Source organism: Haliaeetus leucocephalus, unplaced genomic scaffold, assembly GCF_000737465.1.
Source record: "Haliaeetus leucocephalus isolate CR32 unplaced genomic scaffold, Haliaeetus_leucocephalus-4.0 Scaffold239, whole genome shotgun sequence".
NCBI classification, from domain to species: domain Eukaryota; kingdom Metazoa; phylum Chordata; class Aves; order Accipitriformes; family Accipitridae; genus Haliaeetus; species Haliaeetus leucocephalus.
The window spans coordinates 282,537-308,667 of NW_010972675.1; the positions used below are offsets into that span (position 1 = coordinate 282,537).

General features: G+C 38.0%; 1 protein-coding gene across 1 annotated transcript in view; it reads right to left on the bottom strand.

The window, feature by feature from the left end:
• WWP1 (WW domain containing E3 ubiquitin protein ligase 1) overlaps positions 1-26,131 on the bottom strand; it is a 63,100-nt gene that overhangs the window by 36,589 nt on the left and 380 nt on the right. The window contains exon 2 of the mRNA XM_010568143.1: positions 1,269-1,359. Within this exon, the coding sequence (XP_010566445.1) occupies positions 1,269-1,338 (70 nt within the window). The 5' untranslated portion in view covers positions 1,339-1,359. The remainder of the gene's footprint in view (positions 1-1,268; positions 1,360-26,131) is intronic.

The following is a 26,131-nucleotide window of genomic DNA, read 5'->3' on the forward strand; positions in this document are numbered from 1 at the left end:
TACTTCAGGGTTCCCAGATTTCTCAGGATCCCTGGAAAGTTCAAGTTATTTATCAATGGTAAAATAATACTTATATACATACATATGCACACACATACATTTATGTGTAAATATATTTATGCACAATATCTAACTAAGTGCTGGTAACATTTTCACTTTTAACTACTGTAACACTGTCATAATTAGCTATCAAATTTGTTTACCTAGATGCATTTTGCTTATCTTCAGACTACAAGAAGTCTTTGTTCTGCTCTGCCATCCCACAGAAAGAGCAGCTAAGACTGACACCAATTCTCACGTCCCTCACCAGTTCTTATCCATGAGTAGCAAAATGCATAACCTACGTGGCCTGTTCAACATCTATTGAAAAAAGTGTCCCCAATACAAGCAGAAATTTCCAGAATTGCTTGTAGCACACTGTGTTTCCCTTCCAGCAGATACTGGGATGGCTGAATTCTACCTTGAACTAGGAGAACCAGCACAGCAAAAGGAAAAAAGTGAACAGTCACAGGATGCAACATTGTAAATTCCAATTGGATAGAAGGAAAAACTTCTTCACAGTGATGTGGTTTATCATCCCAATAAGCTGCCCAGGAAAGCTGGTAATCTACAGCCTTTGAGATACTGAAAATTCAACAGGACACTACCCTGAGCAACCTGATCCAATTTCAGAGGTAGCCATGCCTTCAGCAGAAGGGTGAACTAGGAAATCCCCAAAGGTCCCTTCCAACCTAAATTATTCCATATGGCTGTGTAATCCAACCTGCTGCCCTAAGGATAATACAGAATACCTATATTATTCTCAACAGATGTTTATCTGATATGTAATCAAAGACCTTAATCTTTTGAAGGGCTAGCAGATTTTGTGATCTCCTCCAGTTCTTCTCCAGCTTCACTATAACATTGCACCTGTTTTCAGCTTGGGGTTCACTACGACTACCCATCTTTTTTGTAGAATTTCAATATGTGTTCCATCTATAGAATTTGTGCCATTATTTGTTCCCAAGCAAAATTCCTTACATTTGTCCCTACTGTTGCATTGAATCTCATTTTTTTCTAATTTGAAGAGATCATTAAACTCCGTCATCCAACTCACTGTATAACCTCTACCTAGCTTCAATTCATCTACATAGTCATATTCTTAACTGTAACATTCAAGTTATTAATGAAAATATTAACTGATCCATTTTTTACACTCATTTCAAAGATTGCTTTTTCAGAATACATGTTTTCCTGTAAAAATCACTATGAACCAAATCACTACTTGCCTGTTACTTGCATCTGTAATCTTCCATTATGGTTGTTACTTGTATCAGATCTTGGTGAGGCTGTGGCCATGTCAGAGGTTTAGGCTTTAGCCTGAAAAAAAAAAAGCACACAGGTACCTTTTAAAAAGTACTTACTTCTGCATGCTAGTTACAACTATTAAATAAAATGCTCAACTAATCAGCAAATTACCAATGTTACTTAGGTATGGCAGACTGCATTATTTCATAACACCAGTTAAAAAAAACAATTACTTTGGAAATTTGTCCCATGTCACCTTTGAGAAAGCCAAGACATTTCAGTAATGCATACATTTGCATAGTTTAGAATAACTGTGTAAGGCAAGAAAAAAAATTCAGCTGTGATATATCAATACTCCTATCTCCAGAAGGTATGCTTATGGTCTGATTTCAGATGAGCTAAGCACGAACAACTTCAAATGAACAAAACATCTGAAACATTTACATGCTTGAAAGTCAAGCTGTCCCCAGAACAATACACTTAAGCAGTAACACAAGTGATTCAGACAACAAACATTTGAATTCTATCCCTAGATTTGCAATCAGCTTTCTATAGCACTGTAGTCCACCCACAAATCACTCCCCTTATCTCTTGAGACAGTAAGCACTTTACACAGACCACCCCATATTATTATTTGGAAACTAAAATAGCGTGGCTCTGATCTTAGGTGGGACATCCCAGCACTTGAAGCACATGCAGACAACATCACTCCGGTCCTCCTGAATTACTACACCTGAAACAAAGATAGAAGTAAAATATTCTCTGTTTCTATCAGACAACTGTTCTTCATGAGAAAAGAATACATACATTTAAAATACACTTTCCAAGATCTTCATGAACTTCCATATATCTATTTCTGTGAACATTAATTGGTATCAGTAATAATATGGGAACAGTTGTCACCAAACCTTTTTGGTCATGCACCTCTATCAGTAAAAAATTTTTGAGCACACACCCTGAATATGTGTATATTTATGTATAAATTACATATAGGTACTACTGTACTAATATATTCTGTACATTACAAAACATACAAGAATAGAAATTAAAAAGGATGAGATAAGGATTAAATAAAACAGTATTTTAAAATATTTTTATTATTACTGGTACAAAAACCCCTCTTTACTCTCGCAAAAAAAATTAATTTTTTTTTGAGACAGCCATGTGATTGAATATGCTTCATTAAATTTTAAAATGGTGGCTTGACACTTTGTAATACAGTAATTTGAAGGTCTGATTCTAAATTCAGTTTATTTCAGTACTTGGTTTTAATGGTTGTCATAGCTGGAAAACACAATTTACAAAGATACATACATCCAAATGAAAGTGCATCACTGGCTGCACTTACTAAATCATGATACTCACTTTTCATTCCCAAGTACTAATTATACAAAGTTTTTTCTTAAAATTTGGCCAGTAAATTTCTATCTTCCCCGATATCAATCAGTTGTTATTGCAAACTAATGGAAGGTGTTGCATTTTTGTATTTTTAATAAATGGGTTCAAAACCCCCTGAAACTCTTGATTTGGAAGACTTTTAAGCAGGTGAGGAAATTGTTTCCAAGTTTAAGTGTACAGATATGAGAGTTTTTATAGATGACACACATCTTTTCTGGCAACAAAATCACACAATGATGGAAACATTTCCAAACATGTTTTCAAAATGCTCTCTTCATAGCACGAATTTTTTTCAAAAAGCAGTCACCTTCTTGCTCATTGTTAAAACGTCACCTTCACCTTGAAGGGACACATTAAGTGTCTCTATTTTTTTGAAAACATCTGTTTGTCAGCATACTGCTGACAGCCACTTCTCATCACAGAACAGGTCAGCACATCCAGAATACTTGTCTTTTTCCAAAAGGAAAACGCGTAATTGATCTTTAAGTTTTACAACTCTTCTAAGCACTTTGCCATCATAACCAGCAAACCTCTGCACAGTACAAAAGATCTTCCTGGTCACTCCCCATGTCATTACAAATTATTGTAAAGATTCTACTATTTAAAGGTTTTATTTTCATATAATTAAACACATTGATGACAACCTGCAGCACTTTGTGCACTTCTGGCTCCAACTTGCTTGTTGCTTGCCTGTCTATGATGCAGTGAATGAATCCATGGCCTCTTTGCAGGAATTTTTTTAAGCCGTTTGTCCATTTTGTGAAGGTTAGTTTAGTTAAAACTAGGTAATACAATCCATAAATCCACCTAACCGAGCACTTGTAAACAATGAACAAGTGACGGTGCTACTGCGATCCCTCCACACTGTGGAATACTAAATCCACCCTCAGGACACCTTGCAAACCATACATGACACAGGACCATCTGACATACGGACCGAGTGAGGGTGCCAACGTCAATACATGTATTAAATAGAGCTTAATTTCCTTCTTATTTTTCAGATAAAACGTAAGTCCTAATATTTTCTTCCCACACCTCAATGGATGGTCTTGCACACCCCACTTTGGGGGCTACTGATATGGAAGACCTCAAAGGAGCAACACATGCAATCAATTCTGTGGCAGGTAAACTCAAATTCTTCACAAGAAACCAAGATCTGCAATCTACTTCTAATCATACGTTAAAAAATTAGTTTTAGCGTACTTCTGTAACTGACAAATTATGATTATTTTTACTAGGATTTTTCCTCCTACTGTTCAACCTGCAGAGACCTAAAATGCTAGGGGTTTTGTTTGTTTGCTTTAGTTCGTTCGGTGGCTGGGGTTTGTGGGGTTTTTTAACTCTACTCCCAGCATGCACAAAGCAAAGTAAATATAGAAATAAAGAAATAAACTGTGTCAAAGTCCTTAGGTAGACAGTTCATTGCCTAACCTCCTCAGACTTCAGGTTTCAGGTACTGATTTGTCTGCAAGGCATACCACCTGCCCTAACCTGAGTTTCTGGCTCTGCTTGCTACTAAGCTGCTAACTGCATTTGGCAAATATGTGTTTGCCAATCTCCTGATAACAGGGAAGTGAGAATTCACTACACTTAGCTTTGCATCTTTCCCTTGAAGGAAAAAATGACCATGATGCCTGGGAGAAATTATTACAATGCTAGAGAGATCCCAACAGAGGATGGAGATGAAACAAAGCTAGGCTTGGGGTTGGCTGAGGGGCTGCATGTTTCTGCAGTAACTACATGACTGCATTCCACATCAACAGTGCCCCAATGTTCTGTTTCGGCCCTTGTAAAATGAACATCCTTCTATAATAGCAGTCTATCTCATATTCTTGCCAATATGGTACACCTAGGTACATTTACATAGCAATGATTACAGTTCCAGATTTTTAGTATGTTGTAAACAAAAAACTGCATTAACATGTGTGTCAAATACTATTCAGAAAAACAAATTAAAATATATGGAAGTGCAAAAAAAGATTTTAAAGTTTTTTAAATACACATAGCTTTTTATCAACAATACATGAAGAAAGTGTTATGTCATATTTTATATTCAAAACAGCTTTACTGAACAGAGCAAATTAGTTGAACTGACTGATTGTGGTCCTATCATGTTCCAAAGATTCCATAGCTACAGCACCTCCCATCCTTATTTAACAGATTAGGAATTAAGAACTGGTTAGGAATTAAGGGGAAAGGAAACATGAAATTTTCTCTGAGTCGAAAGAAGAAAACTAATCAATTGGTTTTTCTAGTAACTTCTTTTTCAGGAATACATCAAAAAAATTTATTTAAGGCTTGAGTCATCAGTTATTTTCATCAGTAACTACCCAAACTCAGCTACTGACACTTTTAAACAAACTTAACAGATTATTGTCTAATGAGCTCTGATGCAGGTTGGCTCTCCTGGGAGAAGAGAGAGCCTGCTCATGCCATGATGATTATAATTTTCATTCAAGATCCAAAAAGCTACTCTTACTGTATTATTGAAAAAAACCCAAACAAAAAAACAGAAGTCTTCACTGCCTGACGCACACAGGGTCACACTCACTCCCAGTTGAACATGTCTTTTTTCCAGGTGAACAAAGCCTTCAGGAAGAAAAGCTGGCCAAGTTTCATTGTACAAGATGAAGGATCTTACTAGAGCTTTGGACACCTATTACTCCTTGAAGGCTAGTCTGGATATGTGACAAATGCTGCTACACAATTGAAGAGGAGAAGCATAATCCAAAACTAAGCCCCTCAGCCTTTGATAGGAAAATTACTACCCTGATGCAGTCATGGTGAGGTGTGGGGGATGAGACATGGGACAACAATGCTATTTATCACATGAACTGTTTGCAGTAGTGATAAAAACAGTATTAGAGACATTGTGCAAGATACTAGTACTGATTGTCATATTCAAGAAAAGGACAGGACATGAAGAGCACTACTGGGAGAATAAACACAATGAAAGAGCAGTCTAACAGTAAGTGTCCTAGAAGTAAATCTGCTTATCAACTATAAATATGTCAGGAACATGTAGAAAACAAACAAAAACAAAAAAAAGGCTACTGAATTAAAAGAATAGTGTCGACATAAATGTTTCCAAAAATCTCACGTTTCTGGGGGGCAAGGTTGCAGCAGAGAGAGGCAGCAAGCATATACTGTATGAAACTAAGCAGGGACAATGAAGTCACATAGCAGAGGGACTGACAGACTTGCATTAGGATGGGATTACACCATCACTCTTTTGTCTCATTAGAACTATAAATTTTCAGAAGTTGAGAAAGTTTTTAAAAAGTTCTACAATTAGAAATTCTTATAGTTTCTACTGAAAAACTGGAAGTTTCAAAGACTAGCAGCCTCCTGTGTTTATGAGCCAGAAGAAACTGTATCTGTATGGCCAAAAATAACCAAAATTTCAACTAAACAAATTGTCTGATATTGGTGAAGGAAGACATGGGATGGTAACTACATGAAGTGAAGTGATGATATTCCTTTGGAGGATTGAGAAGTTTTCACAACCAGGGATAATGTCAGAAGCAAAATACCAGCACTTTCTTGATCTAATTTGCAAGAAAGCCTATATGACAAAGAAAAACAGGTGGTGAAGCAGCAGTGAAAGATGGGGGGGGGGGGGGGGGTTAAATAAACAATTTTAGAAAGTTTTATTTCAAATAATGCAAGTCCTAACCACTAATGGGCAAGGGAACACTATGCCATATGGGCACTATTTACTGCTTTCTTGCATCATGCACACACTTTTTTTTCGTCAGCCCTAAATCCCCCTAAATTCTTGTTACTCAAAATAAATGCCCAGTTTGGCTACTGAACATGTTCATTAAGGGTTAAAATCTTTGAGGTTATCTCTACCTAATCTTAGAAAGAGGATTACATACAGCAATGTAAGAATCACCATCCTTGTAGTCATAATATTCCTGAAAATCAGGGGATTAATTCTAACAGGGCTAGTCACCACATATTCCCAAATATGAACCTGCTACACCTCTTTATTCAAGTTCTAGGTTAAACTTCATCGGCCTAAAGGATGTGAAGCTTTACTTTCAGAACTGTTTCACTAACACACACAACCCCCCACCCACTCAAAATTCCTGGATACCAAAAATAAATTAAGAGAGAGTCTTGACAGCCACATAAAGATCATCATTATCACAACACTTCTATCTAAACCATTCTCATCATACATAACCATTACATCAACTGGAAGAGTACAATTTATTTATTAACCCCTATTACAGATATTTTTAAAATTAGTATTACTTCAGTTGTATAAATTATTTTGGGTAACTACAGATCAACTAGGACAAAATAAGACCCTAGCAAAACCATGAAATGTCTGACACAGTAGTCTATTAAAAAATTAAAGGATCATTTCCTAACTCATGTGAATCAACAGTTTCATGGAAGAGAGTCTAGTTAACAATAACGGCATTATGAATTTATACTTCAGAATAAGAATTTTAAGAATTTTATCAGTTTCATCATTTATCAGTTTCATCTGACACAAGACAAAACACTGAACAGAAAATAAATATAATTCTAATTTAAAATGAGTTATATTCAATCACAATGTATTTGGGCTTACTGATGGTGCTTTAACAACCACTGATTTATTCTCTTGCTAACCTGACACTTCTGTTCCGGAAATAATATAGAACGTGATGGATAAGGGAGGAGAAAAAATAAACACGAACAGATTACACCATGAGTGAGCACTGTTAATTCAAAAGTCTTCCTGAATGCCCAAAACATGAATAAGAAAACTTGAGATCTAGTTGTATAAATGCACTAAGCACGGACAAAGTACATAGATGAGCAAAATGCCTATTACTAACCTCCCTACTAACATCTTTAATTCAATTTACCGTAAGTAAGAATTGAGTTGGCTAGGTAAAATCACCATAATGCCATAAATACTGTTTTTCACATATCAGAGCATATCTTCAAACAAGAATGGAAATGCAGAAAAATATTTTCTTAATAATTTTTTTTTTTTTTTTAAAACAGGGAAGCTCATCTATTCAAGATTATTCCCACCCCACCCCCCAAGCAAAAAGGTAGGAAAGGTTGAAGGAAGAAGGATAGGGTGGGGAAGAAATAACTGATCTGAAACTTTAAAATCTATGGCTATTTAACATAATAAATAGTTCTATGGAGAGTCATGGGAAAATAACACCACTGACATTAGTTACTTTTCCTTGTTACAAAGCATAAACACAAACATTAGAAAGGCCATGTTACTTTGATTATAAAGTCCTACATGTAAAAAATCCTTAAAACAAAAAAAACACACACACAAAAAAACCCAAACCCAAAAATGTTTTAGGTTCAGATTAACAAGATATCCAACAACACAATTATGCCTTTATCAGCACTATTTAGTGCTGGATTACCTGAAGTTACCACAATACTTTCACAATTCTATTAGATGTAAAAGTGAACAATATGTGCACTATCACAGTATTAGCAGTACAAATTTGTGTTCTACACTTCAGACATTCCCTTCCTGTTCTCCTGCCTCCACATACACACACTTTTGTTTTCAAGATGGGATAATCCTGCTGGCAATAACCTTGTTCCTTCAGTGGAAAAAGAGGACATGGAGGCAGGACTAGAAATGTGGATCATTTCCTACTCCCCCTAACACAGTGGAACAGCCGTCTTTTTCCTGAAAGATGCTCACATACAGTTGCTTTGTCACCCTGTATTGCATGCTCCACCATGGACACAGTCTCCCAAGAACATCCCTCCTTCCCACACCTCACACTCCAGAAGATCAGAACAGCTACAGTACACAGAGATTCTGCCCCCTACAGCCTCCTGAAATCACCGGTCACTTGTCCAAAACCTTTAGCAGTGTTGCAACAATTGGCCTTTTTACATTATCAAAAAAGCCAGTACCACAAAAGCACAAGGTAAAACCAAAAATAGGTGTTATTAAGTGGTAGCAAAACCAGAAACAGAGAAATGAGAGATAGTATAGTAGCTTTGAAGATAGCACCGTTCCTAAAACAGCATACTAAAGGAGTTATACAATAGTCCAAAATAGAAGAGGCAGCTTTTAAAGGCAATGAAATTGATGATATACCAAAGAAAACTTAACTTTCCACTTCTCCTCTTCAATTCTCAAAAAGGGTTTACTTTCAATGGGGATGGGGACGGGGGGAGAGGACGGACGATGGACACAGACACAACTCATGACTCCTCTACAACAAAATCAAAAAGTATAACATTGGAAGCAAGTTTCCTGATATGAAAATAAGAACAAAGAACAAAAATAAGAAAAGAAAAAAGAACTTTTCTTATATCAGATGCAAGTAAATTTCTTAACTGATTCCCTTCCATTCAAGCTTCCAAAATCCAGAATTTTTATTCAATGCAATTGATTTGAAATGCAATAGATTTGAAGGTCTATTTCACTATTTATCAACAATAAGAATGGCAATGATTGCTAATCTCAGCAGGAACATTCTCAACACCAAGACCCCTTGAATTTTCTGATCTGAATATATTCTGATCACATCTCTACCAAAGGCACAATATTTTTCTAATTTTGTTACAGCAAATTGAATTTATGTCTAATTAACTGATTTTTTTTTTAAAGATAGAGATTTTAACTGTATTCCTTGCAGAGAGAAGCAGTAATTCTATATCATTTAAAAAAATTAAGGGTATCTCCCTTTGACATTGAGAAAGTTTCATCTCAGAAACTGTTCACACACAAATAGAGAACAGATCTGTTTCAGATCTGGAGAAGAATCTGTAGACTCAAAAACGTGTTGGCCTTTATTAAACTGAGCGGGATAGTAAAGGATCATTTCTACAACTCATCTTGCCTACAGCAACACTAACAACAAAATTCTAAGACTTGACACTCCCTAAACAGATAGCTTTGGTCATCAACAACTAAAATTGCAACAATATTTACACCTTGGCAAATAGAGAATTTTAAAGTCAAAGTTTTATTTCCCTGAATGCCACAAGCCTGCCTGCTACTTTAAGATGCAATGGAAAAACTATGCTTATCAGCAAGGTGTATCCTCCACAAACACCAATATAGACATCTGAACTTTCTGCTTGACATGGGTGGCAAAATTAATTCATTGCTCTTCACAAAAATTTGATCTGTCCTCTTCCACTTCAGATGCCTTCTTCCTTTTTAAGATCTACTATTACAGGCTAATTCAAAATGTCTGCAATTCCCTTCTCCTTTCTGACCAAATATATGGTAACCAGGAATATAGTGCAAAGCCCAGTTTGTACTTTTTTTAGGTGTGATGGACTAGGGATACAGGCAAGACACATTATGTAGGCCAAGGCATTAGCTTTTATTTATCGGTAATTTATCAGTGTATGTGAAGAGGAAAAAAAACCTCTCCTGGGAACAAAAGCTTCCAGCAAAAAGCTATATTCATGGACATACATTTAATCTAAATACTTGCTGGTTTTATTCCTTTCAATTGGATGCCAGAATTTAAAATACTCACACACTGTTTTACATTCCTCTTTTTCAGGTATAACTGATTAAATTTAACAGTGGAGAGATGGTACCTTGATATGCTGCAGATGTTTAAAAGGTTTCCTTCATGTATGCACTATGTTACACTCACTCTTAAGGAACCAAATTGTTTGAACACAAGGACAAACTTTAAGAAAAGGAAAATATTGTTTAGTCATACTACTGTTTTCATTATCTCACATTACACATCCTTCTAGCTAGCAAGGAGTTTAAAAAGGGTTATATTTAGTTGTAAATGAACATATTGTAACAGTTACGCAGACAGTAAGTCCCCCTTAAAATTACTAAAAGTTGCAAAAATGTTAAGAGAGATTTTTTTTTAATGTCAAATAGGAAGGCTTGACATTTTTTAATTTATTGAAACTAAGTAAAGGAATAGAACAAGAACTACAGACTAATAAAGCACCATTAAGCAGCAGGCCTTGTTTTGTCTCTCTCATACATACACTGAAAGAAACAGTCCAGAGACAAAAACCAGTAACCAGTGCTCTGATCTGTGACTCCTGCTAGACATATGCAAGGCAGGCAAAGTCCAAGTTAGACAAACAGCTCTAACCTTTGTTTTCTAATCTGAATGCTTTACACTGAAGGTCTTAGATTCTTTAATAGATTTCTTTATATGACACTGAAATGTTATGGTTTTTTCACAGACTAAGTCAAGTTCCTTGGTTTTTGGTATTCTGCTTTTGCCCCAACACAAGCTGCAAATTCCCAATCACACTTCTTTTTTTACCTGCATGAGTTCAATCACTTCCTGTTTTTTAAACCCCTTATTTTTTGTTGTTTTCACCTTTACTACCTTTACCTTTCAGTCCTATGTATATTTTTGTCTTTGAATTTTACACCTCAATCATTTAGAATTTTTATGGGAAATATTTTAATTATCCACCACAGAAGTACACATGAAAGCTGTATGTTAGGAAATAAAATATATTTATGCTTGGAACCATGCATGTTTGCCATCAGTTTTTCTAACTATGTCTTAAAATTATGCATCACGAAGATAAAAGAACCTGCAACATTACCTGTCCTAACTTCTGTGACAGTGTGCTCAAGGAAGAAAAGGTTATTAACTTTAAGAATTCCTGTGAAAACAATTTAAGCTACAGTCCTATGCTCAAACTGAAGGCAAAAGATGGCACAAGACATATTCGGAACCATAAAACAGAATAACTTTAATAATTAACTTGGAAATTTGTAAGATGCAATGAGTAGTATTGAACGGTATCCTTCCCTATGAAGCATCATTTGTAAAAGTATTTTAAATAGTAGCTTAAGTCATTGTTTAATAGTTTAGAGAATATTAGAAATGAAAATCAGTTTTTCACTGATCATTTAAAATAATACTGCTAAGAGCACTGATTTTACTTCTCATCACACAAGGGAAAGACACAACTGCAGTACTTTCATGACAAGATTGTAGTAAGATCATCATTTGCTGAGCAACAAATTATTTTGTGTGGCACCTACTCTTGGTTTTAAACTTCGGTCAAACAAATATTGATGGACTGAGGGTCCAAGGGAAAATTCTAGGGTACTGTTTAACAAAATGAAAAACTAGCAACTTTAAACTATTTAACAGAATACTTAGCTACTTATCAAGATGATAAGACTCCTGCAGATCCCTTTACTACTTACTTCTACTTACTACTAGTTTCTCTAATTCCTTGGATATTGGTGAGTTTAAAAATACATTTATGTAAAAAAAACCCCAACAACTGGATTCCATCAGACTTACAAATATTACCTATACAAACAAATAGATCTGGAAAACTTGAAAGGACAGTAGTAAGTGCTCTTCAAAATCTTTGTAACTGTAGGACATATTCTATGCTAATAGTGAACATCTTTTTAAGTCAATGGTCCAATGAAAGTGCTCTTAGCACCAAACATTCATCCCATAAATGACACATTGACTAAATATAATCCCAAATCACAAAATATAATGGTTGAGGTTGGAAGAGACCTCTGGAGGTCATCTGTTCCAATCCCCCTGCTCAAGCAGGGCCAGCTAGATGCAGTTGCCCAGGACTGTATCCAGACGGCTTTTGAATTACCTCCAAGGATGAGACTCCGCAACCTTCCTGGACAACCTGTGCCAGTGCTTGGTCACCCTCACAGTAAAAAATTGCTTCCTCATGTTCAGAGGGAACCTCCTGTGTTTCAGTTTGTGCCCATTGCCTCTAGCCTTGTCACTGGGCACCACTGAGAAGAGCCTGGCTCTGTCCTTTTTGCAGCCCCCTTCAGGTATTTATATACATTAATGAGATCCCCCCCAAGTCTTCTCCAGGCTGAACAGTCCCAGCTCTCTGAGCCTCTCCCCAAAGGAGAGGTGCTCCAGTGCCTTAATCATCTTCATGGCCCTTCACTGACTTCTCTCCAGTACGTCCATGTCTCTCTTGTACTGTGGAACCTAGCACAGGATTCCAGGTGTGGACTCACCAGCACTGAATAAAGGGGAAGGATCATCTCCTTCAACTTGCTGGCAATTCTTTGTCTAATACAGCCCAGGATGCCATTAGCCATTTTTGCCCCCAGGGCACATGTCTGCCTCATGTGCAACTTGGTGTTCATGAGGACCCCCAGGTCCTTTTCTGCCAGCAGAATGTCTTGCTTCTTCCTGTTAAAACTCAAAAAGTACTACCAAAACCATCTTCAATTGACAATATCCCTCACTCCTTTACCTAGGAGTAGCTTACAAGCATTGTCAAAAGGAAGGAATTACTTGAGGCTGAGAAGGCTGAAAAAGGACCCAAAAATATTAAGTAGTAAATCCGACTTCAATAAACCAAAGGAGAATAAAGCTATACGAAAGTCCTCATATTTTCTGTTATCATCAACATACTTTTTGGAGGGAATCTTCAAGCCAGCCAAAACAGTAAAGGACACAGTAGCATTTCATTTCTCATGTTTTCACTGAGCCCACAGCACATACTGACAGGTATAGATATACCAGTAGCTTCCTTAGGATCTGCTTTGACATTAGTAGAATTTCAGCTTCAGCAGCCTCCTCCTCATGGTCTGTAAGGCCTTGTCAGCAAGGCAAGGCATTAGTTCTTCCTGACAACTAACAGCTTCCCCAGAGATACTTCAATATCCATGATACATTGCAAATATTTTGTTACTAAATTCCAACCCTATGGCACACCTATACAGAACTGAACTGCAAAGCAAATTGTCATTCTTCTTAAATCACAGAACATCCTGAGATGGAAGAGACCCACAGGGATCATGGAGTCCAACTCCTGACTCCACACAGGGCAACCTTAAAGTTAAACAATGTATCTAAGAGCACTGTCTGACCACTTCTTGAACTGGAAGTGTTGGTCAGTTCCCAGAGCTATGATATCATTGGTATTAGCAAGACTTGGTGGAATGAGTCCCACAGTTGGAGTGCTGGCATGGAGGGCTACAGGATGTTCAGGAGGAATAGGCAAGGTGGAGGAGCTGCACTATATGCAAGGGAGGGTTTGACTGTACAGCCCTTACAATTAGTGATGTGGTTGAAAGCCTCTGGGTGAGCATTAAGGGGATGGAAAACAAAGGCGGTATTGTAGCAGGTGTCTACTACCTATCACCCAGCCAGGATATAAGCACTGATGAGTTATTCTGTAGGCAATCAGGAGAAATCCTGGAACTGTAGCCCTTGTCCTTATGGGAGATTTCAACATCCCAAATATCAACTGGGAATATCATACTGCTGAGATGAGCAAGCCTGGTAAATTCTTGAAGTTTGTGGAAGATGACTCGTCACAAGTACGCACTCAGTGAGCCAACTAGGAAAGATGCCCTTCTGGACTTGCTACTTGTGAGTAGAGAAGAACTCGTGGGCAATGTGATGGTAGGTGTCTGTCTTGACCACAGCAATCACAGAATGGTCAAGTTCAAAATTTTCAGTGTAATCAGAAAAAAGGACAGCAGACTTGCTATGCTGGACTTCAGGAGAGCAAACTTTAAGCTATTCAGGGAGCTGTTTAGCAGAGTACCCTGGGAATCTGCTTTTGAGGGCTTAGGAATCCATGATTGCTGATCAGTCTTTAAGAACCACGTTTTAGAAGCGCAGGAGCAGGCAATTCCACTGTGTTGTAAGTCAAGCAAGCAGGGCAGAAGACCAGCTTGGCTGAATTCCTCCATGTTCAACACAAGGGAACTCCTCATGGAGCTCAAGAGGAAAAATAAATTATATGATCTCTGGAAGCAAGGTCAGGCTTTGCAGCAAGATTAGAGAGCTGTGGTTCATATATGCAGGGAGAAGACACAAAAGGCCAAAGCTCAATTAGCATTGAAACTGGCCGGTGTTGTTTCAGATAACAAGGGCTTTCTTAGGTATGTTAATAGCAAGAGGAGGTCTAAAGAAAACATTGGACCAATACTTGTTGAAGATGGTCATCTGACTAATAGGGGTGAAGAAAACACAGAGGCATTCAATGGGTTTTTTGCCCCAGTCTTTAATAACATTGATAGACCTTGGGCTGCCCAGTCCCCTGAATCGGAGGGCCATGAGTATGGGAACAGTGACTTTCCATTTGTGAATACTGAAATTGTAAGGGACCAGCTGTATCAGCTGAACGTTCACAAGTCCATAGGGCCTGATGGGATTCATCCCAGAGTACTGAAGGAGCTAGTGGATGTTATGGCAGGACCCCTCTCTATCATCTACCAAAGGTCTTGGGAGTCTGGGGAGGTCCCTGCTGACTGGAAGCTAGCCAATGTTATTCCAATCTACAAAAAGGGCATCAGGGAAGACCCAGGGAACTACAGACCTGGTAGTCTAACCTCAGCTCCTGAAAAGTTATGGAAAAAAATCATACTGGGCACTACTGAAAGGCATTTAAAGAATAATGCAATCATCAGGCACAGTCAACCTGGGTTCACAAAGGGAAGTCCTGTTTAACTAATTTCATATCCTTCTATGATAAGGTCACCCTCCTCATGGATGAAAGGAAGGCGAGGGATATAGTTTTTCTGGATATTAGTAAGGTTTCTCATACTGTCCCTCATAGCATCCTTCTGGACAAGTTGTTCAACTGTGCGATGAGTGGGTTCACAGTGCACTGTGTGAAGAACTGGCTGAAGGGCAGGGCTCAAAGTGTTGTAGTGAATGGGGCTACAGCTGGTTGGCACCCGGTCGCTAGCAGTGTTCCTCAGGGCTCAATTCTAGGGCCAGTTCTGTTCAATATTTTTATCAATGATGTGGATGCTGGAGTTGAATGTACCATTAGCAAGTTTGCTGACTGGGAAGTGGAGAGGGAGATGCTGATGTCTTCTCCCAGGTATCCTGTGATAGGACGTGTGGGAAGGGTTCAACATTGCATCAGGGGAGGTTCAGACTGGACCTGAAGAAGCATTTCTTTACCAAGAGGGTGGCCAAACACTGGAACAGGCTTCCTAGAAAGGTGGTCGATGCCCCAAGCCTCTCAGTGTTTAAGGGCATTATCCAAATGCCTCTTAACACCATGCTTTAACTTTTGGTCAGCCCTGAATTGGTCAAAGCAGTTGGACTAGATGATCGTTGTAGATCCCTCCCAACTGAAACAGTCTGTTCTATTTTTGTACACTGACAGCTTAGGGCCAAGACCACTTCCCTGGGGAGCTTGTTCTAGTGCTTGACCACTCCTTCAGTGAAGAACTCTTTCCTTATATCCAATATGGACTTCTCCTGATGCAGTTTTAAGCCATTCCCTCACATCCCATCACTGGATACCAGAAGGAGATCAGCACCTCCTTCTCCACTCCCCCTCATGAGGAAGATGTAGTCAGCAATGAGGTCACCCCTCAATCTCCTCTTCTCTAAGCTGAACAAACCCAATATCCTCAGCTGCTCCTTGTAAGTCACTCACACACACACCCCCCAGTCCTTTCACCATTTTTGTTGCCCTCTTTTGGACAAATTCTAATATGTATCAGACCTGGTGTGTGAAGAAAACATTTCCATTTTTATCTTTCTTAAGCCAACCTATATGCAGTTCCCACCCCACCCTCCTCAGAAAACAAATCTTTGTCCACTCAGATTGGCATGGAGAGCAAAAAAATGTTTCATTTTCTGTATTTTTTCAAGCACATGCACTGACCCTTGCTTCAGATGCTGCAACATTGATCCATGCATTATCTACAATATATTGCCAGCCTCATATTAGCATGTAAGAAAAAATATAGTACAATTACAGAGGTTTATAAAACCCCATTTTTCAGAGTGTTATGCAGGACATCCAAACAAATGACAGGCTATGATTCCAATGCACACGTCTGCCTGTTCTGTTTTGCCTTATACTTCGACTAGCAAAGACCTTTTTAACCTGGTTTCCCAAGCAAACATCACATGTATGACTCATAGTGTCCACCTGCCTCTTCCCACTCTTCCTTTCATGTCCATCCCTCTAAATGAATCTGTTCACCACCAAATTCAGTTAAAATAAACTGATAAGTAATGTCCTCCAATACACTAAGTTCCCATGAGCTTCATGAAAATCAACAGCTAGGTAGAAGAAAGACACACAATTTCCTGCACTTGCTGAGCTAAGGACTGCAGCATGAACTCAAGCTATCCACACTGCCTGGCTCAAAGGCTACACAGTCACCACAGACAGAGCTCTCAATCAAGTCTGAGCTGGAGCCATCCATAGCAGCTTTTTTACTACAATTAAGAAAGGTCTGGAATAGCAGATGGAGAAGAGAATTGTAAAGATGTAAGAAAAAATTGTATGAAGCCTAGTTCCACTGCTCACAAAACAACTTATTGGCAAAATATTTAGGGTCCACCTCACTTGTGAAGCTTAATCACGATGATGCTTCTAGGTCCTACTGCAATATCAAACAATGAAAAATATCACAATGCCTCCTCTGTGTATTACAGATAGGACCACATGCACAGTGACACAAATGGAATAAATTACTTCCAGGTTGCTTCAACAGAACAATGGTAGTTAAAGGCCGACAGTACAACACATATGTCAAGAAATCAGGGAAGATTATTTCCTCCTTCATTTTAATAATTCAGCTGAATAGCCTTCATATCTGCCAGAATACATAATACACTAGCTACACACTGGTCTTCAGCCTCTCTGGGTTGCCTTCCGCTATGGATAATGCTAATGGTTGGTATAAATTATTGTTTATCAGACTTGCATCAAGAGCAATGTAAAGTAATATACTGAGATATACCACTAAAATACGGGCAGATTTTAGCATACCTACACCACAAACAGAAAACCTTACCATAGTTACATGTAGGCACTTCCATATTAAATTTAACTCTATAGGTAACATATCATAACAATATGGAAAACAGAGAGGTATGGGCTTCAGAACAGGCAGGCAGCCTGAGCACATACCAAGAGTGTCCAGATAGCTTATAAAATCCACTCACAAGAATTCATGCCTGTCACCACCACCTTATTAGTCACAATAGCCATGACTAGCATAAGCACATCTCTACTGCAGTCACAGCAAAATTAACAAACAAACAAATTCCAAAGAAACATAAAATAACATTAAAGATGGTTAACCAAGAGTGCTGCTGTTTCTCTTACACCCTCCCCCTTGTTTTTGTGGGGATATGAAGAAACCATGACTAAGGAATACCAATAATGGTAAATACATTAATACTGCCCCACAAAATAGTCTCCCAGTCTCCCTATTGTTCTGGTAAGTCAGTAAAAGATGACAATTCGAAGAAGCAGGGAAGAGAACCTCTCAGTATTACGGGCTTAAGTGGCAGAAAGGGTCCTTTGCACATTTTTTGGCAGTAAGGGATTTGATGTGATGCACCTCCCCTCAGTAACTCTGTCTCAAAAAATAGCCCAAAGAGGTACAAGCAGAATTCACTGCATGTTCTCACTCTTTTTTCTCTGAATATTTGCTTTTTTAAATGTGCTATGCAAGCCTCTTTCCAGCTGTCAATCTCAGCAGTGCTAAAACACTAAAACACGTCTGTCCTAATTCCAATCACAGACTGCACTAATCTTACCTATTACTACCCGAGAGCCCTCACGCAAGCATTGTCACTTATTTTTTTCAAAAATAGCCCTTCAGTCTCTACAGTGCTAGAGAATTCAACCAGATCGTTAGTAAGGCTCCCAGGTGATAAATAATTCTTACTTCTTAAAACAAAGAGTTGCCTGTTTCTGCTAATTATTTTTCCAATACAATTCTAACCTGAGTTAATCTAATTCCAAACTTTAACAACATAAAAATGACAAGTTGAAAACATGAAAATTAATAACACATAAGCCTTACCAGAAGAGCCCAAAGCTTGACTTCTCAAGGGTCAATATTGGACCACATCAATACATTGCATATTAAGTCTAACTCAACACTACAAAGGAATCAATGGGCTATAAGAAAACTATTTAAATTTCGTAGCAAAAGAGTGTTTGAAATATTAGTTATTTTCATTTTAGGTGAAGAGATGGAGTTCATGAGAAATGCAGATACTCTCATGAGGGTCAAGTATCCTTTCTGGTAAATAGCTAAAGGCTAAATCATATAACTTAAAATCATTATCAGCTAATTCTTGAGAACAACGCTGCCTTGAAACCAAGTGACTACAAAAAGTGCACAGAAAAGATCATCCAAGTCCCCACCAAAAGAAGTCAATTTTCAATTCCCTTATGTTGGTTTTCGAGGAACTTTCAGGGGTAGATATTAGAGAGAGAGGAAAGACAAGCAAGGGAAAAGCATCTCCAGCATCCTTTACCCACACAACGTACACTTGCATAACATGGTCAACACACAGGTCTTCCACCCTGAAGAATATTATCCTTAGTCATTCTGTAAGTCTCCTTCCACATAAATCAGTCATCCTTGCTGTCCTTCTTTGTACTGTCTCCAGTTCTACTCTATACCTTTTGAGACAGGGTAGAAAGTGGAAAAGATGAAAAAATGCACAAAGCATTCATTCAAGATAGGAATGCACTGTGAATTATAAACAGTGGCATCATGATGTTGTCTGTTTTATTCTTCATTCTATTCTTACATCTACCACATCAGCCTTTGAAACCATCAGCTTTTAAGCAGGGGAGCATCAATAAACATCTGGAAAAATGTTCTTACTTCCCCTCTGTTAACAGGGAGGGATTGAAACACAAAATTTTCAAGTATTCAGGAAAATAAGTCCAAAATGTATGTCTCTGCTAATACAGATTTATTTAATCTAATTTTAATTTATTACGGCTTTTAAAGCTTTGAAACTGAAGCAACCAGCATAATAGATTTGCTCAAAATAGACAAGAACATCAGCCAACTCTGAAAGCAAGCTGCCCCTGGTAGTGAAAAAAAAAAAAAAAAAAAACCAACAAAACAAGGCAGGCTGTAGCGGGCAGTCTAGACTAACTTGCTCATAGGAAATACTTAAAAATGTGGTTAGTCTGCACCGAAATGCAATCTGTATAATCTTTTTTACTAAAACTCCTATTACTTAGCAATGGATTTTTTCCTTGTCTGTATAACAACCTATTCCTTATTTTGAATCATACATCAGCCAATCCCAACTGAATCTTGTAAGAACTACTTCTTGATAGACTACCCTACTCAACTTTCAAAGTGTGCTCTAACATCTCCTTGTTTAGTTGTACCACAGAGGGTTAAAACCATAGGCTGAAATTTACTCATATTCTATTCAAGATTCTGTTGGCCTCTGCTGGAGGCCTCTCTTCCTTCACTTCTTTTCATGCTAAATATAAAAAATATTTTCCATTTATTTGCACAGGAGCAGTACTATTCTAACAGCTTTCTCACGCATCAGTTATTTTTTCCTGATCAAAAATGGAATACAAACAACAAAGAAACACAATAGTCCATTTGTAAAAGAGCTAAAGCTAGGAGGTCTCTACACAGTACCAGAACCACTTGCCATACAATAGTAACATTTAGCAGTTTTCAAATACACTTATGCAATTATTATAAAAATAGTATGCAAGCTAGTATATGTTATATTCTTAACACATTCCAACATCTACTTTTTATTTCATTCCTAACAGGACATTTTCATAAAGCAATTCATAATTATGTCGGGCTGTTATTACCAAATACTTAATTTACACCCCATTTTGATGAATAGTTCTAGCTACTCCTTCCAATATGTATTAGGTCTCCTATATTAACACAAAAATGCATCTATTACCAAATACTAAACTAGCCCCGTTATGTCCCTCTGAAGTTTCCAGTTCCATTACTCAGTAATATCACCACCTACAGATTTTGCCAGCCAGATCATTATTAGCAGTCTTTTTCTCATGTTACGAACTAAGACTCCAACTAGTTTTCTTCCCCACAGCTATTCCCTTAACAATGCAGTTTTACTCACCATGCCAAGACAACATAGCTTTGTCAGCAACCTCTCATAAGACATTCAGCCAGGGATTTATTTTATTTTATTTTGAAATGACACACAAATATCAGTCTTCCACCAAATTTTCAATACTAATTGAATTTTTCCTGTCCTTCTAACTTGCATCCAGAAGTCAAAATACACTTTTTCCTTTCAAACCCAGAATCTTCCCAGCTACTACAGAAGGACAGTGATCATTTTCTAAAAAGATAACACTGTAAAGAGGTAGCTGGAAGCAGAATATAAAAAGTGCCAAGAATGAAGGCATAAACAGAACTAAAACTTAAAAAAAAGCAGCTTCCACACTTCTACGCCCAGGGGAAGAGAAAACGGAAGTTTGGCAATCCTGTTACTCTTCATCTTCTATTTAGCTTTCCTCTTATATTTTATTTTGCTTTTCAACTGTTATATTTACACACAGATACTTTAATGTCACTCTGTGTGTACTAGAAAATGCAAAAGAGCCAACTCCAATATACCAGTTAGTGAAAACAAGTTCAGTTTTTAAGACAAATATATCTTGATCTGTTCAGCAGTTTTAGTTTGTGCTTGCAAGCAAGCAAAAAAAAAATCTTACTGAATTTCTCACAAACTAGCAGACCACTGTTTCAAAACTGCACGTGTTCTTTTTTCAGTTCTGATACCCAAGTATATTGTGCAATTCTACAGATTATGAAGTTTATCTTTCTTGTTTACTTTTCCCTCTTCTAAAACTCCTTTGATTTGATTTATACTGCGAAATCACTGGCTACCCTGAAATCCACATACAATCCAAAGTTCTCTCGTATTTTTCACCCACCTATATGAGGAACAGATTAAAGGTCCCATCTGTTTCTTTTTTAAAGCACCCTTCTGCTAATCTCCTGCTCCATTTAATTCTTACAGCAAAAAATCTTGGTTAGAAATCCCAGTAACTAGAAATGTGCGCATAGTATACTCTGTATACTTATGTCAGTGTTCACAGAAGCACAGACGAGAGCTCTCTTCTGCCCACTTCAGGCTGCAAGGTGAAGATACTTGAACGTGTAAAACAATTATTCTGCTGTTTGTTTTTAAAATGTGACATCCTCTTCTCATCGTTTTTAAAATTGTTTTCTTCCATCTCCACAATGATCTTCAGCAAGATAACTCTAAAATCCTAACAGAAAAAAGTAGATGGGAGTAATTCTGTTAGAACTACTTGAGAAGGTCGGTTACCAACATTTATTTGTATTCTCAATGCCATTTACGCATAAGACAAATCAAGAGAATGTCCTACTGTGTCTTCAGTAACAGATATTATATTTGAAAGCATTATTCTGAAGTGATCTGAGCCAATGAAAGATTCCTTGCATTAGATATCAGAGGCTAAATTTCACTACAAAAGAAAAGACTATTGGCCGTACAAGTTACATCACTCCAAGTTAACATCCTTAACAGTGAGGATGTTAAGAAGTCTTCAGGTTTTGAACTGGTTACATTTAAGTATGCTCAGACTCTAGTCACTTAAAGCAGAACATAAGCATCTCTAACATATTCCTGCAATAAGAAAAATGGTGATTAATAAAAAAAGTTTCAAAAGCACAAGAATGTAATCTGCTTTGTTAAACACATGCTTCACTTCAATTCTTATTGAAGACTTTAGTCAGAAGCCATTATAAAGTAACACAACCACCTAAGTAAATTTCAGTTTATTCTTCAAAGTCAGTAGAATTTATACATTAAATCCAAATCCATATTCTCTTTAAATAGGATTTTGAAAGTGCTTTTTTGCTTTTTTGACAATACTCAGTTCAAACTGTACATTAGATTACAAACTTACACAATCCTCAACATTGACTAAGGGGAGAGGGAATTAAAAAAAATTATGTTTGCCATAAATCTGCTGTTACAGAACCACAGCAATATAGAATCATGCAAACCTGCAATGTTTAATTGCTTCATACTACATACCACATATGTAGTAGTTACTAAGACCCACATTAACACAAGCATAAAGCTTTCCCTGACATGCTATGAAATTTAAAAAAAAAAAAAAACCCACAACCAAAAAAAACATAGTGTTCTCCCAGGTAAATAATTCTGACATACTGCAACTACTCAGAGAGCTAATAGCTTCCCTGGAATCTCCAGCGTGCCTCTGTAAAGCAACACTACATTCACAAAACAGAGCTAAATTTCAGTATGCTCCTGGTTAAACTATTAGGTCTTCAAACAGAGCAAAAACATATCCCAAAAAGCAGTAATTAGAACTTTCCACTTAAGGAAAGCAATTAAAAACAAAAACACCCTCTTAAAAGGTACTGTAGCAACTTTCAGCAAAAACCATGCCATGTCACTGTTCTACAGCGAAAAAGAAGAGCGTGCACCACTCATAAGACCTGTTCTCTTCTACAAGCTTTTGGAATGCCTCTTCTAGACACTCCAACTCCAGCCATATAGTTTTGCTTCAAAAAAAAACAGGTGAGATCTCCAATACTTCCAATGGTCCTTACCCATGACTATTTTACATCACTACAGGAGAATGTCAGCAGTTTATGATAAATCTGAGCACCTACAGAGAAAGTATCCTACTGATGCAATGAAAACAAACTTTTAAAGAAGGACCTGGATGCAACCAACTCCTATTGGCTGCATTTGTACACAGACCAAAGCAATACAGAAGAATATCGCTATACATTGCTTAACTCAGAATTCAAAGGAAGAGTTTGGCAGTTCTGGTTTACAAGTTCCATAAGGACAGCAAAAATAACAGGATTTTGGTTAAACTGACACTACCATAGAAACTGGGGAACCCTATCCCAATTTACACACCCTCATACAGGAAGGCACACTGGAGCAGGTTTTCTATTGACTTTGAGTCATATGCAACTGATGCAGAGCTGGAAAGCCTTTTTTTTTTTTTTTTTAATTGAGGTGAATGTTACACTGTGAAGAAGCAGGTAAGAGCAGTACTAACCTAGCTTAAAAGATAGACATTTTTATCAGTAGCTTCACTCCTTCTCTTCAGTCTATACAAAAGAGTCTTCTTAACCAAGTTAAAAGTAACTTCCAAGAATCACTTATGCATAGCTTGCTGCAAGCACTTCTTTTTGGTTTTGTCTACCACCATCCATTCCCTCTCCAAGCCTTCTCACTTCATTATCGGCATTTCATCCAACTAAATTCTAGGATGAACTTGGGTTTTTTGGGGGGATTTGGGTTGTGGCTTTTTTAAGCTAACAACAAGTGTTTGCTCTAAGTGCATAAGTAGTAGCCATTTTCAATTAACAAACATGGCTTAGGTCACGATTTTTCAATTATGGAACCTTAGTTTTCAAATCTAGTGTTTTAATGGCATAGGAATACTGAAGCATGAAGAAACTGAATGCAATACCAACTTCTTGTCACAGATCCTTACCCCCGACTCTTCTTTGTGTCCAAAACCCAGGAGAAACCACTTTCCCCACACACATACTTTAAAAGAAAAAACAGGAAAGGGAGTAGAAATTCCAACTTATCAAAATTTCCAACTTCATGTGGAAAGATAAGAAGGAAAATGAAAAGCAATAGAACTTAGCTGACATTCCTCCTTCTTCCAAGGGTTCCACAGCCTCAGGAAAAGAGGTTGGCTCTGAACTGTCAGTATTGCCATGATTTAAGAAGCACCTGTAGACAGGTGATTATTTAAACTTTATTGCGAACCCTTTAACAAAAACAGGCAGGCTGACTTACAATGTTTTGTTCACCGATGTTTAGCCACAAATGTAAATTATTTTTCCAACAAAAATAATCCATATCCTTTTGGTAACAAGGTGTCCGATGCCAAGAGATTAAATCAGTCCCAGGTACATAAAATTGCTTTCATGTTTTCAAGTAAAATTATGTATTTAAGTGAAGTATTCTACAGTGTCATTGGAAAGAGACTACTGATAGTGGTAGAGTTACTCAAGCTAGAAGCATTTATAGGATCAGACCTTTAAAATATAGCTCAAAATACACACCAAAGAGATGACAAAAGGATTCTAAATCCACAGTTTCACAAGCAAGATCAGATGAAAGTATTTCTAGTTGCCGCATTTGAACGCATCTTTGTCAAGAGTCCAGATTAACTGTGCTTTTACAACTGTAAAATTTTTCTCAAGAGGTTGAAGAATCCTTTAAACTTTTTTCTATGCAAAATTTCTTTAATCTTTATTAGTATTAAAATCAATGAGAAATAATAATTCAGTTTATACCTTGACTAATACAGACTCAGATAAGGCAGCATATAAAATCAAAACAAACAAAAAAAAAAAAGCCAGTCCATGTAAGTGAGGTTTTATCACAGCCCACCAATAATGTTTGCTACTATATCACAAAGGGATTAAAGCAGAATATGAATTTTAAGGGGAGACTCATTACTACGAAGGCCACATTGTCTCTCACGTGTATGACCATATATAATCCAGCCACCTGCAGTCAGTGACAATATCACCTAGTAAGACAGTGTTATTAAACTTGCATAACCTGGGGGGGGTTTAATGCAAAATATCCTGATGACTTTCTATATGACACAAGTGCCATGTGAAAACATGACTGAAATATGAAAATCTCTTTTTACAGTTTCACCCAAACATCGAAGAGCTCCCATTAAAATAATTAGATAGTAGTGTGTCAAAGTCCTTTTCTCTCTTTGATGTACCGTTTAAACATTTATAGAACTGGAAGCAGAGCTAGATCATTCTAGTTAAACTGGGATAAGAACTGGTATTGTTCTGAAAATAAGACAACTACAAATAAAACCAAGTAAATAAACACTTACACTTAGTTGTAATGTTTTGCCACAACATAAACAAAGATAAATGACATAAATAGGTCTTTCGAGGTCTCGAATTCACAGTCTGCTCAGCAAAACATACATTAAGAGGACGCAGAGAGACTAGCAGACACATATAACTTGAGCAGTAACCGTAACGACTTCCCACCCTGCTGTGCCCCCTCCTCTTGAGGGGAGGCACACTACGCATATTGTGTGAGGGGTGACAGCAGCTCATTGTAGAGGGGAAACGGCTCTTCACCTCCTCCTTCCCCAGTTTCACCAAAGGACGGTGAACTGAAACGTAACAATATCCTTCTCCTCTGCTTTCATCCCGTAGATAAGCCAGCGAGGGCGGCCGTGGAACTACCTCACTGACTCCCAGTCACTAATGCCTCTCGCAATCCACTCAGCGTTGACACAGGTCGGGACTCAGCCCTCAGTCACCCTCACTCGAAAGGCCGTAGACCGGAGTAAACAAGGTTATTCGCCTGACACCAGACACCAGCGACACCCCCCGCCCCATACCTCCACAAGCTCACCAAAGTACCGACCCTCCCTCCCCTTGCCAGGTGTGGGCCAGGAGGCCCTCAGCCCTGCCCCGACGAGAGCCAGGGCGGGAGACGGCAGGGAAACACAGCAGCCCTCCAGTCACCGAATGGGGGCATCGAAAGGGGAGAAGCAACAGCCGCCCCCCCACCGGGAGGGCCCGAGGGATGCGACGAGCTGAAGTGCCGGAAAGGAGAGACCGAGACCTTACTACAGCTCCCTTCGCCATTTTAGCCCCCACGCCCATTCCCCCCTTCCCCGCCCCTCGGTGACAGGGGCAGCTCGCACCCCT